The following is a 27,922-nucleotide window of genomic DNA, read 5'->3' as shown; positions in this document are numbered from 1 at the left end:
AAAAAAACAAAAACAAAAACAAAAAAACAACAAAAAAGAATTATACATACCTTTACATACCTTTATACATATACTTTAAAGTGCACGCTTGTAATCCCAGCATTTGGGAGGCTGAGACCGGAGGACCGTGGTTCACGGACAGCCTCAGCTACTTAGTGAGGCCCTCTGCAATTTAGTGAGACTCTGTTTCAAAATAAAGAATAACAGATAGGGCTGGGGGTGTAGCTTGGTGGTCGAATGCCCCTGGGTTCCATCCCCAGGCCCACAAAAAAAAAAAAAAAAGAATTATTCAGGAAGTTCTAAGAATTATATAGGCTGGCCACAGGTTGGCTACTTCTGATAGCTTGGCTGACCTTGGATAAGATTCTTAACCCTTCCAGGTTTTTCACCTGTGAAATGAGGTCACTTAAAGAATTTATGTTTTTATGAGTTGGTTTCTAAGATAGAGGATAATTTACAAAATAGTAACTATGAAGAAATGTGTTGGAAAGAAGGACACAGATAATGACCAAGCCAAGTGTGTGAGCTAATGCAAAGGAGTAAAAGCTCAGACTGCAGACACAGACAGCCTGGGTGCAGATCTTGACTTTGCCATGTCTTAACTATGTGATCACAGGCACTTAAACCTCTCAGTTTCCTTATTTATGACACAGGTATAGTAATATTTCTATTCTTTAAGGCTATTAAAATAAATGAGCTTATAAATACACAGTAGACAGAATAGTTAGTTTGATGCTTAACCTGCTGTAAATGACAGTTATTACTTAGTACCCTTATCTGTAGTCTAAATAATGGGAGGGGATTATATATTAACTTTTAAGAAACTGCCAAATGGGGTGAGAAAAAAATTTAAAAGGACTTGGTACAGTGATAATGATCAAGTCAGCCGAGTGTGGTGGCATATGCTTGTAATCCCAGCATTCGAGAGGCTGAGACCGGAGGATTGTGATTGCGGTTTGCGGACAGCCTCGGCTACTTAGTGAGGCCCTCTGCAACTCAGTGAGACCTGGTTTCAAAATAATAAAATAAAATAAAATAAAAAATAGGGCAAGGGGTGTAGCTCGGAGATTGAATGCTCCTGGGCTCCACCCCCAGACCCACAAAAAAAAAAAAAAAAAAAAAAAAAAAAAAGAAAATGATCAAGTCAAAATTTTAAAATGGGTGGTGGTGCAGGAAGATCACATAAAATCACTTTTAAGGATTCTAAAATAATGGGCAATTTCATAAAATTTCAAAACCTTCCCATAAGGAAGTAGTACAAAATAATCCCATTATTATAAATAGGCCCCTTCCAACTAGAATATGCCACAAAAAGTACATTATGTGTAGAGTAATTTACTGCAAAAGTCTTCAGCAGATAATAATAATATTAAGTACCTGTGAACTAAAAATGCTTTCAACAAAATAGGTCTGATTTCTTCAATCTTAAAGTTTAACAAATTATAATCACATACATTTACTTACAATGAAGGCTTAAGAAATATTTAAGTAGGAAAAAGATTTTACCTTTACAATGAGCATATGGCATCGTCATTACATAATCTTCACCTCTATTCAAAAATGTTAAACGTGCTTCTCCCTCTAATATTGCAGACAAAGAGTTTCCTGAAACAAGAATTGTTTATAAAATTTTACACAACTAATTTCAACTACTTTAAATAAAACAAATATATTTTGAATATCTACCAGATACCTGCAGTGAAATATCTTAAAAATCTCATTCTCAATGTGTACAAATATATATTCATTACTTTATACCCAAAACATTATTTGATTTATATTCTCATTTTTATGAGTACTTTCAAAAGGTATATTTGTGCATTTGTTGTTTTAAGACGGTCATATGGAAAAATCCCAAACGTGTAATATCCAACAAAAGAGTTAACTGTAGAGCTCAATTTGTCTTTTTTGAATAAAAACATTTTTGTAAGTCACATAAATTAGTTGTTTCAAGCTTTACAAAGTTATAACATTATAATCCTACAGTCAATTTAAAATAAGAAAATATGAATAAGCCATGCATGGTAGTGCATGCTTGTACATCCCAGTACTTGGGAGGCTGAGACAGGAGGATCACAGGCTTGCCACCATCTCTCTACAACTTAGTGAGACCCTGTTTCCAAATAAAAAATAGAGCTGGAGAATCTATCTTGGAGGTAGAATGTCTAAGTTCAATCCCCAGTAGCACACGTACATTCATACACACACACACCCCACCACCAAAATGCAATGGATGATAAAATCTCACAGTAATTGCTTCTAGCTTTTCTCCATGCATCCTCAACTTTACTGATGTATAATTTACATACAATGACCTATTTCACTTATGCTATGGTATTATTGCTAGTAAGTATAATCGAGTTGTGGTATTTCTATACTAGTTAATGGTTACTTAGGTTATGTTCAGTGTTGGACTACTGAGAATAATGCTGTGAACATTTATGTAGAAATCTGTGAAAATGTATGTATAAGTCTTTGTGTAGATGTGTATTTTCATTTTTCATGGGTAAGTATGTAAAACTAGAATTTCTAAGTTTATGCTAAGCATATGTTTAACTTTGGATCATTTCTCTGTGTCAGTTTTTATTTGATGATAAATGTATGCAGGTTGATATATCTATATATCATCACCACACTGTATTAATTATTGTTTTATATTAAAATAAGGCAGGGAGAGACCTATCTTTTTCTGCTAAAATTATTTTGGCGGCTTATTTGGTGCAATTCTGGAACGAGCTTGTCAGTTTCTTCAAAAACTCCTGTTAGGATTTTGATCTGTAGGTGCTAAATCTATAGTTATTTTTGGTAACTATAGTTACTTTGGTAACTATAGATTTGGTGATAAATGCATCACCTTAACATTAAATATTTTAATATACTGACAGTATATCTTTTCAGTTAAGTTTCCCTTAATTGTCTTCGGCAATATTTTGTAAATTTCAATGGGCAAATCTTAAGATATCTTTCATTAAATTTATTTGTATGTACTTAATTCTTAAAATATTTTCCTAATTGGAATTGTTTTTGTTCTTTAAATTTCATTCTGCAGGATTCATTTCTAGTATATAGAAATGAATACAACTAGGAATACAACTGAATTTTGTTTTGATTGTGTATTCTGAGACCATACTAAATTTAATTATTTGTGCTATTAGCCTTTTTGTATATTCTTTAAGTTTTTCTATGTAGATCAGATTATTGTAAGTGGTTTAACTTCTTTTCCTGCCTTTTCATTAACTTGACTATTGCTTTGGCTAGGACCTCTAATATAATTTTTTATAAAAGTAATGAGAGTAAACATATTTGTCTTATTTCTGATTTTAGGTTGAAACTGCTCAGTTTTCACTTTCAGAGTATGAAGTTGCCGGGTGTGGTGGTGCACACTTGTAATCCCAGTGCTTGGGAGGCTGAGACAAGAGGATTGCAGAGGTTCGAAGCCAGCCTCAGCTACTTAGGCTCTCAGCAATTTAGTGAGGCCCTGTTTCCAAGTAAAGCCTGAAAAAAAAAAAAAAAAATAGATCTGGGAGTATAACCTGGAGGTAGAAAAACCCCTGGGTTCTACCCTCAGTACCACACACACACAAAGAGAGTATGAAGTTGACTATATATTTTTTTATGATGCTTTTAATCTAGACTGAGCTTTTATTGTGTGTGAGTGGTACTGCGAATGGAATCTAGGGGCATTCTATCTCTGAGCTACACCCCCATCCCTATTTTTGATTCTTTTTTTTTTTTTTTTTTTTGCGGGTCTGGGATGGAACCCAGGGGCATTCAACCTCCAAGCTACATCCCCTGCCCTATTTTTTAATTCTTTATTTTGAAACTGGGTCTCACTGAGTTGCAGAGGGCCTCACTAAGTAGCTGAGGCTGTCTGTGAACCGCAATCACAATCCTCCAGTTTCAACCTCCCAAATGCTGGGATTACAAGTGTCCGCCACTACGCTCGGCTTTATTTTTGATTCTTTATTTTGAAACAGGGTCTCACTAAGTTGCAAAGGGCCTAAGTAGCTGAGGCTGTCCTCGAACCACCTGGCTTAGATTGAGCTTTTTTTTTTTTTTTTTTTTTTTTTGAGGGTCTGGGGATGGAACCCAGGGGCATTCAACCTCCAAACTACATCCCCTGCCCTATTTTTTATTCTTTATTTTGAAACCGAGTCTCACTGAGTTGCAGAGGGCCTCACTAGGTAGCTGAGGCTGTCTGTGCACCGCCATCCTCCAGGTCTCAGGCTCCCGAATGCTGGGATTACAAGCATGCAAAAAATTATTTTATTAGTGCATTGCAATTATAAATCACAGTGAGTTCCAAAGTGTTAAAAACATACATGCACACAGCTTGTGTATATCCCTATACATCCTACACACTCTCCCCTCTTAGAGAACTACAGTGGGCAATTATTATGTCTTTTCATAAGTGATATTTGTGACGAATTTATACACATGTGATAAATAATTATATGAAATGAGCCATGCCTCTAATTAAGAATGGGCAAAAATGTAATTATCTAAGTAAAGGCATTTAAAGTGGCATATAAATTCCTTGCTGAAAACAAGTTAATAACATTTATTTGATTTGTAAAAAAAAATCATAAAACAAAAACTCCAGAAAATACTTCCTCTCTGAAAAAGGTACAGGATAGGAATGGGGGAAACTCACCATAAAACTTGGACTTAGCCAGGATACTACCACTAAGGCAAAATCCATCTTTTCGATTACTAACATAAAAGGCAGATATTGGTGGATGATGGGACACCTATTGAACATAGGAAAAAAAAAATACAATATAACAAAAATAAACATAATATTTTGCTATTATAAAAATTCAAGTCTTATAATGCAAAGAAATATTTGTTAATTAAAAAGTTAAATATTGATAGTTATAACAGCTAGTTTTCTGCATCCCAAGAAAATCCATTTTCTAGTATTCACAATATGAGGCAGGACCCTCTTACACTGAACCAAAGATGGTTTGTGTGGAAATGATAGTGTACCATTTCTAACATTAGGTTATAATACAGCTTTTGCTTTGGCAAGCTTTCAAGTCTCTTTCTCCTTCCTCCCCCAATACTGGCCACAGCTATGGGAGGAGCTTGGAAAAGTGAATCTTTCAGCTCAGTTGAGCTTGTGGGTGAAGGCATAACTAGCTGACCTGTGACTGCAGGTGCATGAAAGACTGATCTAGAACCACTGAGCCACACAACTCCCAGGCTCCAGAACCTCATTATAGAATAAATTTTGTCTCAATTCATTCAATTTTGGCATCAATCTGTTACACAACAGTGGATAATTGATATTCTTCGTTATTTATATGGATTATTAAATTGGTTGCAGGAAACAGATGCTTTGACAAATGTTATTCTAATAATTTATGTTTTCAGTTTAGTTCTTACCTTATGTTTTTTTAAAATGAGGCAAAGCTAAAATTCAACTTCTCAATTTTTTGGAAAAAATTTTAATGAATTAAAATGCAAGGTGATAAAATCATTAAAATTTAAAAATGAATACAGATAAGTGTTTTCAACTTAAGGGGCATATTCCTAAATCTCTCAGGTGGAGGGAGGCTTTCAAAGGACACAGGGTCTTCTCACCCTCCTTATATTCAACAGTGAAAATTATTATAATAAGGAGCCACTGTTACTGAGAGAACATCACATTCCTCATGTTTATGCAGTCAGTGGAAATGAGAGAATCATGAAAACATATGTACACAAGTTTAAATGAATGAAAGTTAAAAAATTAAGATGGGCTTGGTGATGTGTACCTATAGTCTGGGCTACTTGAAAGCTGAGGTAAAAGGAACCTTTTAGTCCTGGAGTTAGAGACCAGTGCAGACAACACAGTGAGACCTCATCTCAAATTGAATGAATGAATGAATGATTAAATAAATAAGCAAGCAAGCTCTGAGTTATATCCCCAGTACCAGGAAATAAACAAAACTCTCAAAAAAACCCCTAAGAAATATTTTCATACTGCCTACTATATATGTACAATAAAAAGAGGTGTCATTAAGGAGGGGAGTGTATACAGATTTAATTATTTCCTTTCTTAACAACTAGAGAAAAATTCTTTAATAAAGTAAACAATACAAGTGTTAAAATAATAGCTTAATGGATAATCATACAAAAAATAATACAGACATTTGAGTAAGGGATAAAGTCACGGGGAGCTACAGTTATTATATAGTGAAAACTGGGCAGGTCAGAGTTTTCTTTCTTCCTTTTTTTTTATTTTTGGTGGTACTGGGGTTCCTGGAAGCCCTTCTTCCTCCGGGCTACACTCCCAGACCTATTTTATATTTTTGAAACAGGGTCTCTTACGCCAGCACAGCTGGCTTCGAACCTGCGCGATCCTCCTGTCTCCGCCTCCCAAGCGTGGGGATTACAAGCGTGCGCCACCACGCCCGGCCTTTTCTTCCTTTTTTTAAATGAAGAGATGAGAAGAAATGTTGGGTGAGAGAATTAAATGTAAAAATAATGAGGCATAAAAGTCTAAGATCAAGTTGCCTAGTTATGAGTGTATAGGTCTGCCTATCTAGAAAGGCATTTAATTTGAAGAAAAATAAATTTTTTTTTAAACTGGAGGAACTTGAATGCCAAACAAATGTGGTATAAATCTGACTTTGGACTTAGAGAACCATTGAAGAATTCTGAACATGATCAAAAAGGCATTTTGGAAATATGAATTTGGCCAAAAATAAGTACATAAAAAGAGTGGGGAGGTAGTGTAGGAAAAAATAAAGACTTATATTTGGCCAAAGAATTCTGTGATCTTGTAAGAGTAATGCTTAGAAGTATGGTATTCCATAGTATATAGTACTAAAGTTTAAATGCTTACCAAATATTCACTAATAAGAAAGGTTAAACAACTATGATTGAGTTTACTAAGTTAACTACAACAATATCCCAATGACTTCTAGATAAGTTTGGTTTTATAACATTCACTTCTAATACCTGTTCAGCAATATAAAAAGTTTTGCTGTTTGTTCTGGGATGAATCCATAAACAACGGAAAGTCTCACCAAGTATAGGATTATAAGGTTTCTTCAGTCCCTAGTAAAAGAAACAAACAGAAGTTTCAAACTGCAAATACAGAATATTCAAAATAGTTTAAACAAGTCAAACAGGTTGAACTGATCATGCTTATAAAATTTCACAGTAAATAAAATTTTCATGATATAAAATGGAAATAACTTTTTTTTTTTTTTTTTTTGGTGGTACTGGGGTTCCTGGAAGCTCTTCTACCTCCGGGCTACACTCCCACAGGCTACACTCCCAGACCTATTTTATACTTCTTTATGTGGAAACAGGGTCTCTTAAACCAGCACGGTTGGCTTTGAACCTGCACGATCCTCCTGTCTCTGCCTCCCAAGCACGGGGATTACAAGTGTGCGCCACCACACCTGGCTGGAAATAACTTTAACCAAAATAAATCAAGTATTTTGTGATTTTGCTAATAACAATGAATATTCTAAAGATCACACAAAAATAAAGAATTCATAAAAAGTTAAATAAACTATCAATATTACCTTTGGCTTTTTATAGAATCCTGACAAATACCATTTGACTACTTTCTTTAAACGGAAATAAGGATTTTCTTCAAGAGCAGCCCTAAAAAGCAAAATGATGAACATAAAAATTTTATAGGATATGTCACAAATTCTCCCTCATATTTTTCAACTAATAACTAGGTTTGAGATATAATTGGAAAATAAAATATTTAAAACAGATAGCAAAACAACCATGTAAATCAATTTCCAATTTTATTTTATTTTATTTTTTTGGTGGTACTGGGGATGGAACCCTCCTACTCTGGGTTACACTCCCGGACCTATTTTATATTTTATTTGGAAACACGGTCTCTTAAGCCAGCAAGGCTGTCTTCAAACCTGCTCGATCCTCCTGTCTCTGCCTCTCAAGCGTGGGGATTACAGTGTGCGCCACCACACCCGGCTCAATTTCCAATTTTAATCTGATATCTTTAATCCTCATTTTTTTCTACTTGATGCATCACCCAGGTCTTTGCTGAAATAATTTTTGGAACCAGTACAAACCCAAGTTTTCTCAAATGGAGTTCTCAGAATCTGAAATGTAGCAAGGGGTTCTGTGAGAAATTGTGACTAAATATAAAAACAAAAAACTAATTTCAAAATTCATGTACTACATAATACCTATAAGCAATGTTGAGCCCACAAGGTCAAGATACTAAAGATGAACAAATAAGGTGACCTAACTGAGGGGATGGGAGAGGGGAAATTCTCTAAATTCACACACATCAAAGTCAATCACTAAGTCAAACATGAGGAGGGCAGGGGAGGGAAGGGTATGGGAATTGGGTAAGGACTAATTGGGAGATGTATGCATGTATGCCTCCAACATCTTGTACCTCATTAAGATGTATGACTTCAATGCACAAATAAAAATTTTTTAAAAAGCCCACTATCAACAATTCATCTGGTCTTTGGCCCCACATGCCAATGAAGGGCCAATGTGTACGTGCCTGACGCCACTCTCAGTACATGATGTTACAGATCCATGATAACTGATCAGTGCTGTAGCACATGGAGGGAGGACAGCAAGCTGATGTTAGCTTCTCCCATTTACCTCCTGATCATAGTATTGTATGGGTTTGCAGTCTCTACTACAAAACTTACAAGTTTCGGCCAGGTGTAGTGGCGCATCTTGTAATCCCTGCGCTTGGGAGGTGGAGACAGGAGGATCGCGCAGGTTCGAAGCTAGCCGCGCTGGCTTAAGAGACCCTGTTTCCAAAAAGAAAATAGGTCTGGGAGTGTAGCCCAGAGATAGAAGGGCTTCCAGGAACCCCAGTACCACCAAAAAAAAAACAAAAAAAAAAACTTACAAGTTTCAAATTACAAGTATGAAAGAAAAGTAAAAATAATTTTAATTGATCATAATGGTTTTACCAACTTTTATCCTTTGACCTACCTCCACTTATGTGCTCCTGACTGATTTCACCAGAGTGAACAAACTACCAGTATAATAGATAATCAAAAGCGTGTTTTTCATTGTGTAGAAAAAATCTGCAGGTGCCACAACATTTGGCCACTGTTGCAATGTTCCAAAAAACATTGATTGTGAATGTTAGAAATGAATTCTATTGATAAGTAGTCTGTTTTTTTTTTTGTTTATAACTACTTATGCCCTTCTTATTTATAAAAAGGAATTTGTATTTCACAAGCGTGTATGGCAGTTCAGTGTAACTTTTGAAGATAAAGGGTGAGATGACAGGGACTAGGCTTGGACATACTAACACTTTGTCAAATTGAAAGGATGTACTTTTCTTGAGTCACACCTGACTGCTTTCTACTAGGTTTAAAATCTCCTACTGTACAATTTTATCTTAAATTTTGTATATACATAGTTCAAAAGTCAAAACAAGATGCAATAGTATACTATATTGCTCTATCTCTCTAAACTGTTTCTATTTATCTCCTATAGTTAAATTTTTTAAGGTTAAGTTTTCTTTTAAATAGTTCTGTTTTTCTAAAAAAAAAAAAAAAAATAGCAGCTGGGTGTAATAGTAAATGTTTGTAATCCCTGTACTTGGGAGGCTGACATAGGAGTATAGCAGGTTTGCAGTGAGCCTCAGCAAGTTAGTGAAACCCTGTTTCAAAATAAATTAAAAAAATAAAATAAATAAGGCTGGGGATGTAGCTCAGAGATAGAATTGGTTCAATTCCCAGTACCCCCTCCCCCCACAAAAAAGTAGCAAACTACACACTCTTTATCTGTACTCTGTTTTTTTTTGTGTGTGTGTGTGTTTGTTTCTGTTTTTGCAGGAGGTCCTTTTATGTCAATTTAGAGCTTTTCCTTACATTTGTATATGCATGACACTTTTTTTTGGTAGCACTAGAGATTGAACCCAGGACAGTCTACCTCCAACCTATACTCCCAGCTGTATTTTTTTATTCTTTATTTTGAAAGAGGGTCTCACTAAGTTGTAGAGGGCCTCACTAAGTAGTTGAGGCTGGCAGCAAACCTGCAATCCTCCTGTCTCAGCCTCCCAAGTACTGGGATTACAACTGTGAACCACCACACCCAACTTGTACCACACATTTTTTAACCAGTCAACTATATCTGGACACTTGCGCTATAGCTAATTTTTACTATTAAAAACCCTGCTACAACAATCTTGTGATGTAATTTGGTATATTGGGATTGTATCTACAGGAGTTATTCATAGAAGCAGGATTATTTGATCAAAGGATGAATGGCACCAATAACTTTAGAAAATACTGTCAGACTTTATTTAAAGGTACTATCCTAGTTTGTATCACTCATGGGACTCATGAGAGTCTACTTGCCTCAAAGAGCCTTGGTAACAGTATTTGTTGCTAGAAAAAGGCAACCTTTCTATTTGTGAAAATGGATGTCTCTCAAGGAGATCTTGGTATGACTCATAGAAACCTGTAGTATTCTCCTACAGAAATGAATTTTTAGACAAATAAAATAAAGAACTATAGAAGATAGCAGATTTGTGTACAAAAGGTTTTGGATTTTTTGTCAATGTGATGAATGAACAATACTATCTTGCTGCAGTTTGATTCTACATTTTTCTTACTTTGAATGAGGCTTTATATATTTAAGGGTTGTTTATATTTCTTCACTTATGTAATTGGTAATCATTTCTTCCTTTTCTTTTTCTATACATTTTTGAGCATTTTCATTAAATTTATAAGAGCTCCATTTATTTAGGGAGTTAACATGTTGTCTACAACATAATCTGCAAAATTTTTCCATAGCTTATCAATTATCTTTTGACTCAGATTTCAACTTTTTTTCAGTGTTTACCAATGTAATTAATAAACAGGAACTGAAAAGAGACACTGATGCATATTCTAAAAATCAAGTCACAGGGTCAGGACTTAGTATCACAGAAAACACAGCACTTAGTATCATAGAAAACACCTCTGCTGTTGGAATGGGGAAATCAGATGATATGCGGGCCAAGTGGGCACAGAGCTGCTGTTCTTTGTAAAGTTTACTGGTTCTCAAAAAAACCCCCCAAAAACCAACAACAACAACAAAAAACACTTGGGACAGAAAAGACACCCTCCCATCCCACCTCCCTATGTCTGCCTTCTTCAGAATTACAATCAGGATTAGCTGACAGCTTTAGAAGAAAAGCAGAGAAGGGATTTACACTGAAAGCCAGCAACTGGCAGGTCATTCTGGTTGTGGTAAGTTACACACAGGTCGTGCAGAGAGAGAAGTACAAACAAAAGCACAAGCCCCAGGATAGGTCCTGAATGAGGGTTTAAATAGGGGAGAAAAATGCCAATTGCCTTTTCCTGTGTCAAGTTAGTGAACAGTTTAAGAAGTCTATAGTAGCAGTGTGGGCCTATAAGGGCTAGAATTCCTGTCTTCTTCAAGTTTGCAATCTCTCAAATCAATTTCATAAATGGAAACATTACAGAATGTATTAAATACACCTCCCCCCCCTTTTGTACTGGGGACAGAACACAGGGGCATTCTACTTCTGAGCTATACCCTCAGTTCCATTTTTGATTCTTTATTTTGAAACAGGGTCTCACTGAGTTGCAAAGGACCTCACTAAGTAGTAGCTGAGGCTGTCCTCAAACCACGACCCTCCTGTCTCAGTCTCCCAAATGCTGGGATTACAAGCATGTGCCACAACACCCAGCTAAATACACTTTTATTTATGTCACTACAAAAGTGCAGAGGAGAGAATGGCATCTCATTTATGAAAGCCTGACTATGGATAATAATCACTAAATAATAATCACTAAAAGCAGCACCTGTGAAAATCCCTGAAATTATAAAGTATCTTTTATTTTAAGAAATAAGAGTATACTTACTCAGACAAGAAATCTGCGTGATAGTAGTAATCTGAAAGTTTATCCAGGAAAGAACGGGGTTCCAAAATAAATGTAGGCAGAACCACCCTGGACAGATCCATGCCAGGACGGACTTGTTTCAGCAGTGTCCATATAAGACTTTTGTTTTCTTCAGACACAGTTTCTGTTTGAGAAGCCTCACCTGCCTTTAGCAATTAACAAAACATACAACACTAAGTTTACTTCAAGACGTATAGCTATAAAAATAAGACAGCTAATGTTGAACATATGAATTGTTTAGAATTATTTCAAGCAATCTTAAAATGTGGAAACAGCCCTTTAAGTAATAAAGTCTATAGCTATAAAACTTCAATAAAAAAGGAGCTACAAGAGAATCAAAGTGAGCAATAGATACAAAAGATTTGTGTCCTATGGTTTTATACTATATTTACTTTTTAAACATTATAAATTCGTACTTCCTTGCAATTTACTTGCACCTGGCAATGACATCAGACAGTGTCCTACTTCAAAAGCAAATCTGAAGAAAATATTAACTCTGAATTTAATAGACTGTATATATGCTTAGTTGCTTATAAATTCTGATATATTTTATATGTATGGACCTTTTAAGATAAAGTACCATATAAATAATCCTCTTTTAGGAAAATAAACAATATACTAGGCAAATAATATCTACAATTTCATTTGGAAATTTCTTTTTTTTTTTTTTTTCTGGTGGTACTGGGGTTCCTGGAAGCCCTTCTACCTCCGGGCTACACTCCCAGACCTATTTTTACATTTTTATTTGGAAACAGGGTCTCCTAAGCCAGCGCGCGTGGCTGGCTTCAGCGTGGCTGGCTTCAAACCTGCGCGATCCTTCTGTCTCTGCCTCCCAAGCGCAGGGATTACAAGCGTGCGCCACCACGCCCGGATCATTTGGAAATTTCTAAAATTTTAGAAAACCAGAATCTGAAAATAGCCTTTTACCTCTCCCAGTTCCTCATGACTCTGTTCACTGTAGGTGGTCTCCTTTAAAGGCTCAACAGGCTCGGGTTCAATATAGGAGTCGTCTTGCCGTTCTGATGTGTCTGTGTCGCTTTCTTCACTCTTCCCCATCACCTCATTGTCTGACTCATCATGCTCTTGATCATTTTCTTTGTCAGATTTATCAGAATACATATCTTGGTCCTTAAAATGCTGTCGTTCAATTTCACTATCATTTAACCTTAAGGGAATTATTAGGAGGAAGAATAAAAGAATAACTTATAAATTGGAATAACATAACATTTACTGTGGATTTATCATGTGCTGAGCACTTTTCTAAGTGTTTTATATAGTTCAGCTCATTTAGTGTTCAAATCCTTTGAGACAGGTAATACTATTTCTATTTTATAGATTAGTAAATAGAGGCTCAAATAAGTTAAACAGAAACAGAAACCTGGGAGCATGATGGCACACACTTGTAATCCCAGCATTTGGAAGGCTGAGACAGGAGAATCTCAGGTTCAAAGCCAGTCTCAGGAACTTAGTGAGACACTCCACTACTTAGCAATATTCTGTTTCAAAATAAAAAATAAAATAGGGCTGGAGGTGTACCTAAAAGATAGAATGCATCAGGGTTCAATACACAGTACCACAGAGGAAACAAAACAAAACAAATCTGAAGAGATGTCAAAAGATGGTGCTTTGAGCTCTTTTTCTCCCTACTCTCTAGGCTAAAAATTTTCCAAAAGCAAAAATTCAGATTACCCCTTACTAGATCTTTCTTCTAGGTTTGTAAATATTATCACTTGAAGAAAGTCACTCACTTCTGGGCTTAAACATATACCTACATACACATACACATATATACATATATAAAATACACACACACACACACACACACACACACACACACACACAATATCAAGATTATCAGGTTCTAAAGTGAACTCAGATGAACTATGATTTTCTACCTGTAAAGATCTCAGAAGTTACTCAAAGTCTAGGAATAAGATGAAAAAATGGAAAAGGTAAGTAACTGTATTCATTTCTACTTAATGCTTGTCTGATAGGATTAACCACGAGTAAAACATTTTAGGGAGACTTGGAAATGGAAATTTCAGGTTAAGAAAATATGCCTATAACATAAAATGGATAAATTCTGCTGTTTTCACCTTATTCTCACTTAAAGCAACTAGGGGGTAAATAATACACACAAAGGGGTGGAGGGAATTTTGACAAGACATTCCAACAAATGCCCATTCCTATATCAGTGGCCTCACCCCAACTCCTGTCCTATTTCATTCAGGCTCTTGGAATTTAGGATTAAGACAATCTCAGATTGTAGATCTGCAAAGAAAGGATGTAAAGGGTTATGCCATGGAAGTTTCAATGTTGTTTTAAAAAGAGTTGAGCAAAAGGACTGAACATTTTTAAAGGTTCACCTCAGGTTACATGGAGAAGAAAGTTATCAGTCTTAACCTTGAGAAAGGAACCTTAATGCCCATAGGAATAAGCAACTGCAGATCAGGAGTGAGAGGTAGGGAGGGAAAAGAGAAATCTAGTGGTTTTCCTACAAAGCAACAGAGAGACCAGCACCTGAACAAAGTCTGTGCAATGCTGCCCAGTGACCTTGGAGAAGAAATACCTTAGAATTAACTACAATGAATGGGATAAAACCACAAACTGGATACAGTTCCAGCTTAAATCGTCAAACAGTATAAGACAATTCCAAAAATATCATGCATGGTAAATCCAGTGCAGATACAAAAAAAAAAAAAAGTGCTACATGAAAGCAATAAAAAGGCACAGGATGTCTCATTATTAAGAGGCAGAAAAACCTTCACATATGATGTAATTTTTTTTTTTTTTTTGGTGGTATTGGGGTTCCTGGAAGCCATTCTACCTCCGGGCTACACTCCCAGACCTATTTTTTATATTTTTGAAACAGGGTCTCTTAAACCAGCGCGGCTGGCTTTGAACCTGTGATCCTCCTGTCTCTGCCTCCCAAGCGCGGGGATTACAAGTGTGCGCCACCATGCCCGGCCATGATGTAATTGATGTTTGAAACTGGTCTTTGAGAAATATATTGGATTGTGATAGAAGAGGAAGGAGGAGAAGAAATCATCCTTAATGGAAAAAGTATCAAGCAAAAAACCAAGTTGGATGGTCAGCATAATTGTAATTGGGAGAGATAGAGTGATTTCATATTGTCTGAAATAAGGAGAACAAATTCTATACCTGATCATAGCAGATAAATTTTAAAGGCATCAAGTCACATGCATGAAGACAGGCAATTTTTTTTTTTGTTGTTTTGGTGGTACTGGAGATTGAACCCAGGGGTGCTTTACTATTGAGATACATTCTGGGTCCTTTTTAATTTTTCTTTTTTCTTTCTTTCTTTTTTTTTTTTTTTTTTGATGGTACTGGGGTTCCTGGAAACCCTTCTATCTCCGGGCTACACTCCCAGACCTATTTTATATTTTTATTTGGCAACAGGGTCTCCTAAGCCAGCCTACACGGCTGGCTTCGAACCTGCGTGATCCTCCTGTCTCCACCTCCCAAGCACGGGGATTACAAGCATGCGCCACCACGCCCGGCCTTAATTTTTCATTTTGAGACAGGGCCTTAGTAAGTTGCCCAGGTTGGCCTCAAACTTGCTATTCTCTTGCCTCAGCCTCCTGAGTCACTGGGATTATAGGCATGTACCAGCTAGCCTAGCAATAAGAAGACTTTAATCCTATATACATTACCAAACTATGAGGACTGTCAACTAACACAGTGAACAACATGGCTTCTGAACTCATCACCAAATTAGCATCTACTTACGGGAAGTTGTCACCACTATGGAGATTGTTAGCACGTAACAGGCCATACAAAGTCACATGTGTGCTATCGGATGAAATGCTCAGGTCATGCTCTTTCCCTTCTCTGATCATTGTACGTTTAAGAAGACTAGAGCATTTCAAAGCCAACTCCAAGGCATCCATCCAGCACCTTCCTAGAAGAACACAGATTTTATAAGCAGTATAATAAAAGAAAGTATGAAACTTAACATCTACCTTAATTTAGCACTATAATATATAAACATGCTATAATTTCTTTGAGAAACACACACTGGAAAAGTTAATTTGAACATAAAATCTTGCTAGGATTTCTTAATGCAATCTTCGTTTTACAAAGGCTTTCTATATATCAAGTATCTAGAAACCACTGATAAATGAAAAGTATACAGCATGCAATAGCAAGCTTACCTAATCAAATAAATGAACTTTATTTTTCAAACCTTAGAACAATAACATACAGCATAGTTTGAAGGTACCCAGTAAGGTATAAAGTATACTGAAGGGATTATATTTCTACTATGAATATACTATCTAAAATATAGATGATAAGCTATTTCCTGACTTAGCATCTATTCTTCTTATATATATGCAATGCTTCCATTAACTGCCACACTTGTTAAGAAAGTTACTAATAGATTTATTTTTTATACTAGAACTACACTAGCAGAGAACTGTTAATATATGTTTAAGTGCTCTTAAAATTCATATTTGTTTCAAGATTGGATGGAAATATAAGCCATGTCAAACATTTTCATATAAAAATACAACTGTATACTTTAATTTAAAAATTTATCTTTTGGTAAAAGTCAACTTTGGAGAGCCATAAGAATCACTACAACAAGCTATTATAAACTATATAACATGAAAATAGAGATCCACTATCAATTATCAAGGTTTTAAAGTACCTTCTCAATTTCATGTAAATAAGTTCTACTCTCCCCATATTTTCTTTATGAATTAATTATGATGTTATTTAGTGTGGAATAAAAGTGTTTGTACTTTAATGTCTTATTATGTAAAATATAACCAGAAAGTATATATGTGCCTCATACATATTAATATTTACATGTTAATATTTGATGAACTATAAATATAGATTAAATGTATCTCTAAAATGATAATTACCACAAAGAACACTAAGTCAAAATGTGGTGATGTGCCAGTGGAAGATAAAAAAAACTCAGAGAAGCTAACACAGCAATTATATGATGCTGCCTTCTGATTAGATTTCTCTGCTTACCAGAGTAACATATTTAGTATTCTAAAAACTTATGATTACAATGTTTCTTCTGTAAGTGTCTTAGTAAAAACAGGTAACTTCTAAAGACAATACAAAATGGTACATAAAATAAACCCTTAAAAATGAGAACCAAAATCTAATCCATTAAAAACTATATTTACCATCTGACTCTGAAGTAGCTCGGATGATCAAATAACTGCTAGGTAAGGGCTGAGTTATGGACCCAACTGCTTCACCTTTTGGACCCTTAATAACAAAATAAATTGTGTACAGTAAGTATTAGGAGATATTAATTCTATATTATTAATCGAATGTGGGCTCAGATTATAATATAAAAACAATAATAAGCTTTGATTTCATCCTTCTGGAGAATACAAATATTAAGTATTAAGGAAATTTTCTTCTCCAATAAATATACCTTCTTAACAGAAAATTTTAAAAAATGGCAGTTGCCATCACTTAAATATAATCTTTATATATTTCTAATATATTGAAGATAACCTAAAATTTACCACATTAAATCCTTTTTTTTTTTTTGTGTGTGTGTGTGTGTGTGTGGTACTGAGGTGGAACCCAGAGGCTTTCTACCTCTGGGCTATACTCCCAGACCTATTTTATATTTTATTTGGAAACAGGGTCTCATTAAGTTGCTGAGAGCCTCACTAAGTAGCTGAGGCTGGCTTCGAAACGTGCAATCCTCCTGTCTCAGCCTCCCAAGCGCTGGGATTACAAGTGTGCGTCACCACACCTGGCTTTAAACCCAATTTTATACAGAATTCCCATCCCACACATACTACTAGATAACAAATACTATATTTCTAGAAGTTGAAAGAAAACAGCTAGAAATATAATTCACTAGAAAAGGAGAACTGAATTTTGACCCAGTCTAGGGAAAAAAAAAATCTCTATTACACAATTAGTGATATGCTCGTTTTTAAAGATTCACTATAAAAATTAATTTCATATTTCCAGAAGTATAAAAGAAAAAGAAATTGTGTTGTTTCTTGGTGTTACAACATCAACAACTTGTTGGTATTACTGCGGCTAAACTTAAGCAAAGATAGTTCTTATGGGAAAAGAAAACTAAGAATTAAATTTACATTATAATTTTGATATCTAAGCATAATTTAAAAAGTAGTTTTGAAATGGTTAATTAAGGTTATCAGATTAAGAAGAAAATGGATTCCAAAAAGCATAAACATTAAGAAGTAAAGATGAAGATTTCAAATGAAAAAAATAGGAAAATAATAAAAATGGCTTTAACAAATACTATAATATCCTTGGCATTTTCAAACAATGTTATAATTTCCTAGAAGTAGTCTATAGTAGAATCTAGAGTTAGATCTCCTGGGTTTTAATCTTGGCTTTGTGCTAGAAAAATTACTTAGGCTGGGCATGGTGGCGCACGCTTGTAATCCCAGCATTTGGGAGGCTGAGACCAAAGGATCGTGGTTCGCGGACAGCCTCAGCTACTTAGTGAGGCCCTCCGCAACTTAGTGAGACCCTGTTTCAAAATAAATAATAAAAAAAATTGGGCAGGGGGTGTAGCTCAGAGGTCAAATGCCTCTGGGTTCCATCCCCAGACCCGCAAAAAAAATAAAAATAAAAAAATAAAAAATAATAAAAAGAAAAATTACTTAGGCAATGTCTTTAGTGTTCAAAAGGTATCTCTCTACAATGAGAGAAAACTATCCCCTTTATACATATGAGGACTAAATAACAGATTCTGTACAAAATATCACAGGTTCTATGAGTTACATTCTTTCTTCTGTGAGAGGTTCCTAATCCCAGAACAGAACAAATTCTGTAATCCTAAATTTATTCCTGCAGTGACTACTACTGAAATTAAGAGTCCAAGTCTTTTCTTAGGTATATGGATATTGCCTAATTAAGCAACACCACCAAAACCAAACAAAAAAGCTGAAATTACTTTGAGTTAGCTCTAATCTCAGGTGGTTTTTCTTAAAGGAGGAGTTCTAAAGGGTAAATTTTGCTAGCCCTTTCAAGGGTAAACTATTCTTCCTAAAAACTAAATATCACCTAGCAAAAGTTAATATACTCACTGACTTACTGAGTATATTATATTGCATGTCTGCTGTTTATAGAATCTCATTAATCACATAAGGCATTTCTATTTTCCTGCTTACGTCTGCTTTTATAGCCGCCAAGAGACTACAGCAAAGCTTTTTTCATTATAAAAATGTTAGAGCCCCATCCTTAAAGCTGCCTCTCTTAAAAATAAGTAGAATTGCTTCTGCCTCTTGAATTCCCATTAGACATTCACACCAACAATAGAAAAGGCCACAAAAAAATATAAATGCTAAGTTTCTCTCTTAAGAGTTCTTACCATTCTGGCTGGGTGTGGCAGTGCACGCTCATAATCCCAGCATTTGGTAGGCTGAGACAGGAGGGTCAGCCTCAGCTACTTAGTGAGGCCCTTTGCAACTCAGTGAGACCCTGCTTCAGAAAAAAGAATAAAAATAGGGCTAGCTATTTTTAAATAGGCATTCTAGCTCAGAGCTAGAATGCCCTTGGGTTCCATCCCCAGTACCAGGAAAAAAAAAAATTGTTATTCTGATGAAGAGAAAAAACACAGTTAAATAAAATATTTTAAAAAAAGTTAGTGACTACAAATTGAAAATCAGTATAAACTGAAAATCCCAAGGATAAGAAAATAAGATGCAACATAAATTCAGGACATTTTTCTAGAAAAATTGCTTAAGTTAGATCTGAAAGGTAAATATGCACCTTTTGGTGCATATTTCATTGTAGGTAGAGAGAGCAACCATTTGATTTATAACTTAGTTCTACTCATAGACTGACATCTTTACTTTTTATCTAACAAGTGCTTACATACCTTCACTGCCCAAATAGACTGCTCCAAAGGATGAAAAAGTTTGAAACAAAAGCCATCCTTTTTTGATGGACGCTCGATGATTTCGCAGGCATTCAAAAGGACTGTTCCAACCCATTGACCATTTTTTTGGGTTTTATAGATAAGCAGCACCCCAGGTTTCAACACACACCACAACTTGGTCCAGCTCTTTAGAGTACCACGAATCTATAGAAAGATAAGTTTATATAAAAATATATGTCTGTTTTTTTTTTCTCTTTCTGGCCTATAAGATACAAACTGGTTAATGGTAAATGGGATGTTGTAGAGTTCCTTAACATATAAAACTTAGATATATATTTTAAAACCTACCACATGGCTAGCACTGCAAATAGATGTGAAAATGATATGACTCCTGCTTCTAAGGAACTTAATTTGAGTGTTGGAGGAATGGCTACTAGAGAGTAAACCCAGCCCCTCACACATGCTAGGTAAGATCTGGCACTGAGATACTCCACACCCATCCCTTTAAAAATTTTTGGGACAAAGTCTTGATAAGTTGCCAAGACTTGTTTTGGATTCAAGATCCTCCAATCTTAGCCTCTGAGTAGCTGGGAATGACAAATGTGTGCCACCACACCCAGGAAAAACTTAAATTTGAGTAGGAGACAAGGCCAGCTGTTTCAAAATAGTGCACTAAGTGGGACAGTTTCCCAGGTCAGAGGCCATTAAAATATATTTCTCTAGTCTTGAGATCCTATTTTAGGTAGCATATATTATAGCTGTAGTTTTATTTGTGTGAATAAACGATTATTTTGCCTTTTCTAAATGTTCCCCCTTGCTGCTTTGTCAACAGTGCTAAAAACACTGCTGGCATGTATCAGGCATTCCTTAAATATTTAGTGATGGTAGGAAGAAGAAAGAACCTCCCCTAGTCACTAAAAGTACCATTACTAAAACAGTTTGTTCTTAATAGGTACATAAAGCATGCCATATCCATTTATTGGAGGAAAATCTGAAACACAGGTTACACAAATTTTCTTGTAAAATGTTCTCATTCTGGGGTCTAATGCTATATTATTAAGTCTGTAATTATTTTATCGCTTTTTTTTTCTTGCAGTACTAAGGATTGAACCAGGGGCATCCTACCTCTGAGATATACTCCCAGCCCTATTTTTTATTCTTTGTTTTGAAACAGGGTCTTACTAAGTTGCTAAGGAGCTGAGGCTGGCTGCAAATTTATGATCATCCTGTTTCAACCTCCCAAGTACTGGGATTACAAGTGTGCACCAACCATGCCAGGCTTTTTACTTTGTCACTTTCTATTTCTATTAAAATTGCTTCTTGGCAACTTCCTGAATTCACAATACTGAAAAGGATGCTAATAAAATATTTAGATTAAAATAGGAATTTTCCTCATTTTTATTTATTATAAAACATCTATTTGCTCAGGGCAACAACATGAATTATGAAATAAATACAGGGCTCCTTAATCCCCACAACAGACAGGTCATAGTAATTCTAAACAAGAAATATTTAGAAAGGAAAAGTTTGGAGGTAGGCATGGAAAAAAAAGAGAAAACATTTAAGGAAAAATAGGTATATATGTAAAAAATTGTGAGACAAGAGCAACAAAAGGAAAAGACCACCCTGAGATAACATTCTGGCTGTTGGAGATGTGATCATAGAACATGGAGGACAAATGATCAGAATGAAGGTAAAGTTTCAAAGTCAAACAGAGTATGTGTAGGAGATTCATACAAGGTACATGTGACTGTGATAAACAAGTGAGATGTGGAGCTAATACATTTTAAGTAGGGCCAAATAAGTCAGAAAGTATTTTAAGCATAAGATTAACAACAATACCAGTAGTACTTGAGTTTTCAGGGCAACTATCATTAGATAGTGATTTTAATGAGAGAACGTCTACACATATCTCATAAGGGTTACTGAAGTCTTACCAACTCTTGAGCAAAGTGTTTTGAAAACCTTCAGGAAGTGGCGAATCTTAGGTGAATGTAAGTATGAAAATTTTCTGGGAGTCAGTCTTAGGAGTTTACTCTTCTTTATCCCCCCCCCTTTGGTATTAGGGATTGAATCTAGGATCTCAAATAAGCACTCTATCACTGAGCTACACCCCGTCTTACAAGTTCGCTCTTAAAAACAGGATTAGTTTAGCCAGGCAGTGGCGCACGCTTGTAATCCCTGCGCTTGGGAGACGGAGACAGGAGGGTCGCGCTGGTTCGAAGCCAGCTGCACTGGCTTAAGAGACCCTGTTTCCAAATAAAATATAAAATAGGTCTGGTAAAATAGCCTGGAGGTAGAAGGGTTCCATCCCCAGTACCACCAAAAACAACAACAACAAAAAAAAAACAAAAAACAAAAAAACAGGATTAGTTCGAAAGATTCCTACCATCTATTACTCAGAGAAAAATGAGTAAGAGGACAGAGTAACTGAGATAAAAGCAAAGAATAAAAATAACCAGAGGCCAAAAGAAGAGAGCAAGAAAATAGCAGATGTGTCAGATGATTAATGCTTCTTAAAAGCTAACTTTCATATTAACTTTACCTATTTTTCTTAATAATGTATATCCCAAGTCTACAATAATACTAAATGATAATTTTAGTTAAGTAAGCAAAACATCTTTACCATGTATTAGGCAACATAATATCAAACAAATCAAAGCCTTTTTAAAAAAAAAACTGCAATACATATTCAATCCTATTGTTAAGAGAGTAAAGTTCTCCTTATTAAGATCGGAGCATAGAACCTCTGGAGTACAATTAATAGTTTCCATGGCAGTGAACAACAATCACACTAGCAGTCTTGTGGGCTTTAGGTACACTCTGGGCTTTCCCATTCAGGTAAACACCCAGCAATCAGAGCTCAAGATTCAGACACACTGACCTTCAACCAGTCAGCCATAACAATAACAGAAGGATCTGTGATTGTACTGAGCAACTCCTTAGTGGCTCTTTTCTTTTCTTCTCGGTAGTTTTTCTTTTGCACCTGTTTTATACAAATAGAAAAGTTAAAAAAAAACTCAAAAGAAGCATTTTTTCAAAATTTAAGGACCACAGAATATAGAGGATAAAATTTTAAACCTCTTTAGAATTCTTGAATCTTATAATTAAAAAATCACTTGGCAGTTTTATATCTGGGAGAAATTTTTAGACAATTTAGGTTGTCTAAGACTAGTGTTTTTTTTATTACTAGTCCATTTTTTTTGGTGGTACTGGGGTGGAACCCAGAGGCTTGCTACTTCTGGGCTATACTCCCAGACCTATTTTACATTTTATTTGGAAACAGGGTCTCACTAAGTTGCTGAGAGCCTCACCTAAGTAGCTGAGGCTGGCTTCAAACTTGCGCGATCCTCCTGTCTCAGCCTCCCAAGTGCGGGGATTACAAGCGTGCGCCACCATGCGCGGCTTAAGAATTTTCTTTTAAATTACGTAATAGTACATAGATATAATCTCACAGCAAAAATTTCATAGAACATGAAGCTAAAATTGACCTTTATTCCATCCTATTTTATTCTAATACCCAGGACTGTCCATGGTTAACCTTAGAAACACTATCATTTCAGACTTTTTCTATGTATGTAATCTGCAAAGAATATGTAGTGTTTGTAGTTTTCTTTTTTAACAATTAAAAAAGTTTTCCTGTTCAATACTTTTTGTAGTGTTTCCTCATCTACCTTATTCTTTTAACTGTTCCACAATATTCCTAATATGAGTAGAGAAAGCAAACACCAACAGCATTCTGTTTTAAAGACTTTGCCAGTATCACAATTACTTCATTTAATCATCATAATAATCTTTTCAAAAAGAACTATTATAAACTTTATTATTTACAGATAAAACTGAGGTAGAGGAACAGAGTTAGAAAATTGTGGAATCAGGATTCAAACAGAGGCTGGCTGGCTATGATAGAAATCTACTTTGTCGCCGGGCGTGGTGGCGCACGCTTGTAATCCCCGTGCTTGGGAGGCAGAGACAGGAGCATCGCGCAGGTTCTAAGCCAGCCGCGGGCGCTGGCTTAGGAGACCCTGTTTCCAAATAAAAATGTAAAAATAGGTCTGGGCGTGTAGCCTGGAGATAGAAAGGCTACCACCACCACCAAAAAAAAAAAAAAAAAAAAAGAAATCTACTTTGTTAATAGTTTTTGCTTACAAACAATGCTGCAATTGTTGTGAATAGAAGTCTTGCTCTAATACTAAAATGAAAAGTGTTAAACCATGATTGGATGAATTCATAAGGTCAAAATGTGCGTGCGTGTGTGTGTGTGTGTGTGTGTGTGTGTGTGTGTGTGTGTGTGTGTGGTGGTACTGGGGTTCCTGGAAACCCTTCTACCTCCGGGCTACACTCCTAGACCCATTTTATATTTTTATTTGGAAACAGGGTCTCTTAAGCCAGTGAGGCTGGCTTGAACCAGCGCGATCCTCCTGGCTCCGCCTCCCAAGCACAGGGATTACAAGCGTGCGCCACCACACCTGGCTCAAAGTGGTTTCTTTAACCTTCATAAGTAAGTTACTTCTGAGATAATACAGAAAATGAACAGTGGACTAAGAGTCTTATTATTGCTTTGTTGTTATTTGGATGAGGAAAGTGTAATGACAACCTATTAGTGACTATGGTATTTTTAAAATCTACCAGAAAATTTGCATTTAATAGAAAGAGACTATATATACATAGTCAAATTTTAATAATTCTATACTAGATGGGCATGGTGGCTCACACTTGTAATCCTAGTATTCGGGAGGCTGAGACCGGAGGATCACAGTTCACCGACAGCCTCAGCTACTTAGTAAGGCCCTTTGCAACTCAGTGAGACCCTGCTTAAAAATAAAAGAATAAAAATAAGGCTGAGGGGGTAGCTCGGAGGTAGAATGTCCCTGGGTTTCATCACCGGTACCACCACCCACCACACCTATACCTAAAAACTTTAGACTTTTGGTCTTTTGAAATAGGCATATCTAAGTTAACAGATTTAATATGAGGTTGCAAATGCATATAGGACCAGGAATAGGACACAAATGAGCAAAACAGACTAGATGGGACCAGAGCCAGTTGAAAGTATGTGTTTCTTAAGCTCCGGGTTCAATGGCCATTCCAGAAAGCAAGCTTTCCATTGCATATTTCTTAATAAACTAGAAATCTGGATTTTTAATTGACTAAAATATTATTTTCAATACTAGGGATTGAATCAGGGGCATTTTACCTCTGAGCTACACCCCATCCCAATTTTTTATTCTTTATTTTGAAACAGGGTCTCACTGAGTTGCAAAGGGCCCCACTAAGTAGCTGAGGCTGGTGGCAAACTGCAATCCTCCTGTCTCAGCCTCCCAGATGTTGGGATTACAGGTGTGTGCCACCACGCCCAGCTAAATTTTTAAAATATTATACAGATCAAATGAAAACTATCTACCATGGGTCAAATTCAGCTCATGACCCAGCATTGTATTATGTAATTTCAATGGGTGCCAGAAATGTATAGGTGTTCTACAACAGTGATGTGTCCACTTGGCTCTTCCCAACTGTGAAAAGGTGCCAAGTCCTTAGCACCTGGTATGGCCAGTTGAAGCCTGAAGCAGTCTGCTCTAGGACAGTCATGGAGTCTTATCAGGGGGCCTTTTCATATTATATGTGCCTGTTCATCTGTCATGCTGGGTATTTTTAATCTTCCTTTAGGAACACACACACACACACACACACACATATTTATTAGCCTACTCTCAAAGGCAAATGCAAATCCCAAGTTATTCTTTAGAAATAACTATGAAAACTAACCTTAAGAGATTCTTTTTTTGTAAGCTTGCTTGAAGTTGAACTGTCCTTTTCCGAGCCATTATAAAGCTTAGATTCCGACTGGAAACACATAGAAATGAACAGAAAACCTTCACTTAATATTCATGTCATGTAAATTTTGATGTTCAAGTTACTTTTTACTGCTATGACTAAAGTTAACTGTATGTTTTCAAATATAGATTTTTCCCTATACAGGACTTGTGTTTAAAAATGGACCCATGTTAAAACCACAAATACTCAGAAGTAAAACTAATTAAAAGTTAATATGCAATGTCAAGCTAAATAAGATCATTTCTAAGTTTTTACAGTCTATTTTTCAGAGCATTTCTAAGACCATACAGATATTCCTAGGACAAAAGTAGTCAAACCACTGGTATTTTTTAAGAGTTGAAATATTCTAAAAAAAACTCCATACATATTTTGTCTAGTTACTGCACATACTTTATGCTCCAAAAGGAAGAGATACCATTTTCACAAACTAATATTAAACTACTCTAATTTGTACAGTGTTTAAACACCAATATTCCTAGGATCTACTTTACACCCACATCCAATGCACCTAAATTATTATTAACATCTTAAATTTGCTTCCAAATTTTCAATTTATTTTTACATTTTTTGTTTAATCTTCATAAGAACCTTAAAAAATGAGGACAGGAGGTAGAGACTCAGGGAAGCTGATTTTCCAAACTCACTATCATTAAAACAGCAGTGATCAGATCCCAGGTCTGTGTCTGTGTCTGTGTCTGTGTCTGTGTCTGTGTCTGTGTGTCTGTGTGTCTGTGTGTCTGTGTGTGTGTCTGTCTGTCTGTCTGTCTGTCTGTCTGTCTCTCTCTTTTGCGGGTCTGGGGATGGAACCCAGGGGCATTCTACCTCCGAGCTATACCCCCTGCCCTATTTTTATTCTTTATTTTGAAACAGGGTCTCACTGAGTTGCAGAGGGCCTCATTACGTAGTTGAGGCTGTCCGCGAACTGCGATCCTCCGGGTCTCAGCTTCCGGAATGCTGGGATTATAAGCGTGTGCCACCATGCCCAGCTCCCAGGTCTCTCTGTAGCTACAATCTTTCACCAGAATAGAAGAGCATTGTAAAGCTGTCATGTGTCATGGTGTCACACATCTGTAATCCTAGCACTTGGGAGCCCGAGACAGGAGGATTGCTGTTTCAAAGCCAGCCTCAGCAATTTAGCAAGGCTCTTAGCAACTTAGAGACCTTGCTTCCAGATAAATAAAATAAGGCTGGATGTGTAGCTTGGAGGTAGAATGCCGCTTGGTCCAATCCTTAGCACTGCTCCCCCAAAAAGCTGTTTCTATAATCTTGGAACAACAAAATTAAACATATTTTTTTCAATTCACTGTCCTACAAATTATTTTTGCCTGCTGTTAGACAAAAGAGAGGTACCTAAAGTTCTTAACAATACTCTGAGTGCCAAGAAATTATAAGGAACTTGATTCAAATGGTGGTTTTCAAATTTGAATAACCAGATTTATATACTATCAATAACTATATTAAGTATAATAAGCCATTGGATATAAACTCTTTCACTCAATTTTAAGGCAGACACCATGTTTGCACATCAATGATACCTTGAAGAAAAGAAAGAACTCAAATATCTGATTAACAAAACAAAAATAAAATGGGTAGTAATAAAATAAAAAATTAAAATTTAAAATATAAATTGAAAGTCTGGAAGCAAACTTAAGACATTAATAACAATTTAGGTGCGCTAGATAGGTAGGAAGAAGAGCCTCAGAATATTGGAGTTTAAACATGTACAAATTAGAGTTGCTTAATATGTTTTTTACTGAAATAGTTATCATAAATTTATTTTGCATTTTCTCAAATGCTTTATTTTATTAATCTTAGTGACATGTTGATTTTCAAATGTTAAAACCAACCTTGCATTTCAGGGATGAACCTCACTTAGTCACCATATATTGAATATATTATTGGATCTACTAGCCTATTTTTCCTAAAGGGTTGTTTAAAACTAGTTTCTGAAGTCTTTCTCTAATTTCTGCTAAAAATGCCTCTATATAGATTATGGTGATGGTAGGATTAATTGACTGCACTAGAAGGAACCTGCAAAGAATTCTCATGTAGAAACAGGGGACCAATTTGGTTAAACTTTTGTTAAAGCTACTGATTTATGAAATGGGTTTGAGACATCGTATTGCTTATCTCCCTGATGATGAAGGCATATACTGTGGTACAAAAGCAATTTTCACAAGATTCCTCCACCTAAACAAGTCTGTCTTCTCTTGGCTCTAAGAGCCCAAAGATGGTATAGCTTCTGTCAGAGGAATATGATGGCTTAAAATGATCATAAACGCCAGGCGTGGTGGCTCACGCTTGTAATCCCTGTGCTTGGGAGGCTGAGACAGGAGGATCGCACAGGTTC

General features: G+C 35.9%; 1 protein-coding gene across 5 annotated transcripts in view; it reads right to left on the bottom strand.

The window, feature by feature from the left end:
• OSBPL8 (oxysterol binding protein like 8) overlaps positions 1-27,922 on the bottom strand; it is a gene marked incomplete at both ends in the record, with an annotated part of 109,430 nt that overhangs the window by 14,291 nt on the left and 67,217 nt on the right. For all 5 annotated transcript variants that reach the window (XM_080705504.1, XM_080705500.1, XM_080705501.1 and 2 more), the window contains 11 exons: positions 1,507-1,605; positions 4,655-4,751; positions 6,949-7,047; positions 7,524-7,605; positions 11,835-12,019; positions 12,801-13,038; positions 15,624-15,795; positions 17,042-17,126; positions 19,738-19,941; positions 22,622-22,723; positions 25,504-25,581. In XM_080705504.1, coding sequence (XP_080561630.1) covers positions 1,507-1,605; positions 4,655-4,751; positions 6,949-7,047; positions 7,524-7,605; positions 11,835-12,019; positions 12,801-13,038; positions 15,624-15,795; positions 17,042-17,126; positions 19,738-19,941; positions 22,622-22,723; positions 25,504-25,581 — 1,441 coding nt within the window. The remainder of the gene's footprint in view (positions 1-1,506; positions 1,606-4,654; positions 4,752-6,948; positions 7,048-7,523; positions 7,606-11,834; positions 12,020-12,800; positions 13,039-15,623; positions 15,796-17,041; positions 17,127-19,737; positions 19,942-22,621; positions 22,724-25,503; positions 25,582-27,922) is intronic.

Source organism: Muscardinus avellanarius (assembly GCF_963383645.1).
Source record: "Muscardinus avellanarius genome assembly, chromosome: 11".
Classification (NCBI taxonomy): Eukaryota; Metazoa; Chordata; class Mammalia; order Rodentia; family Gliridae; genus Muscardinus; species Muscardinus avellanarius.
Note: the sequence above shows the minus strand (reverse complement) of the source record. Positions and strands in the feature narration are given on the sequence as shown.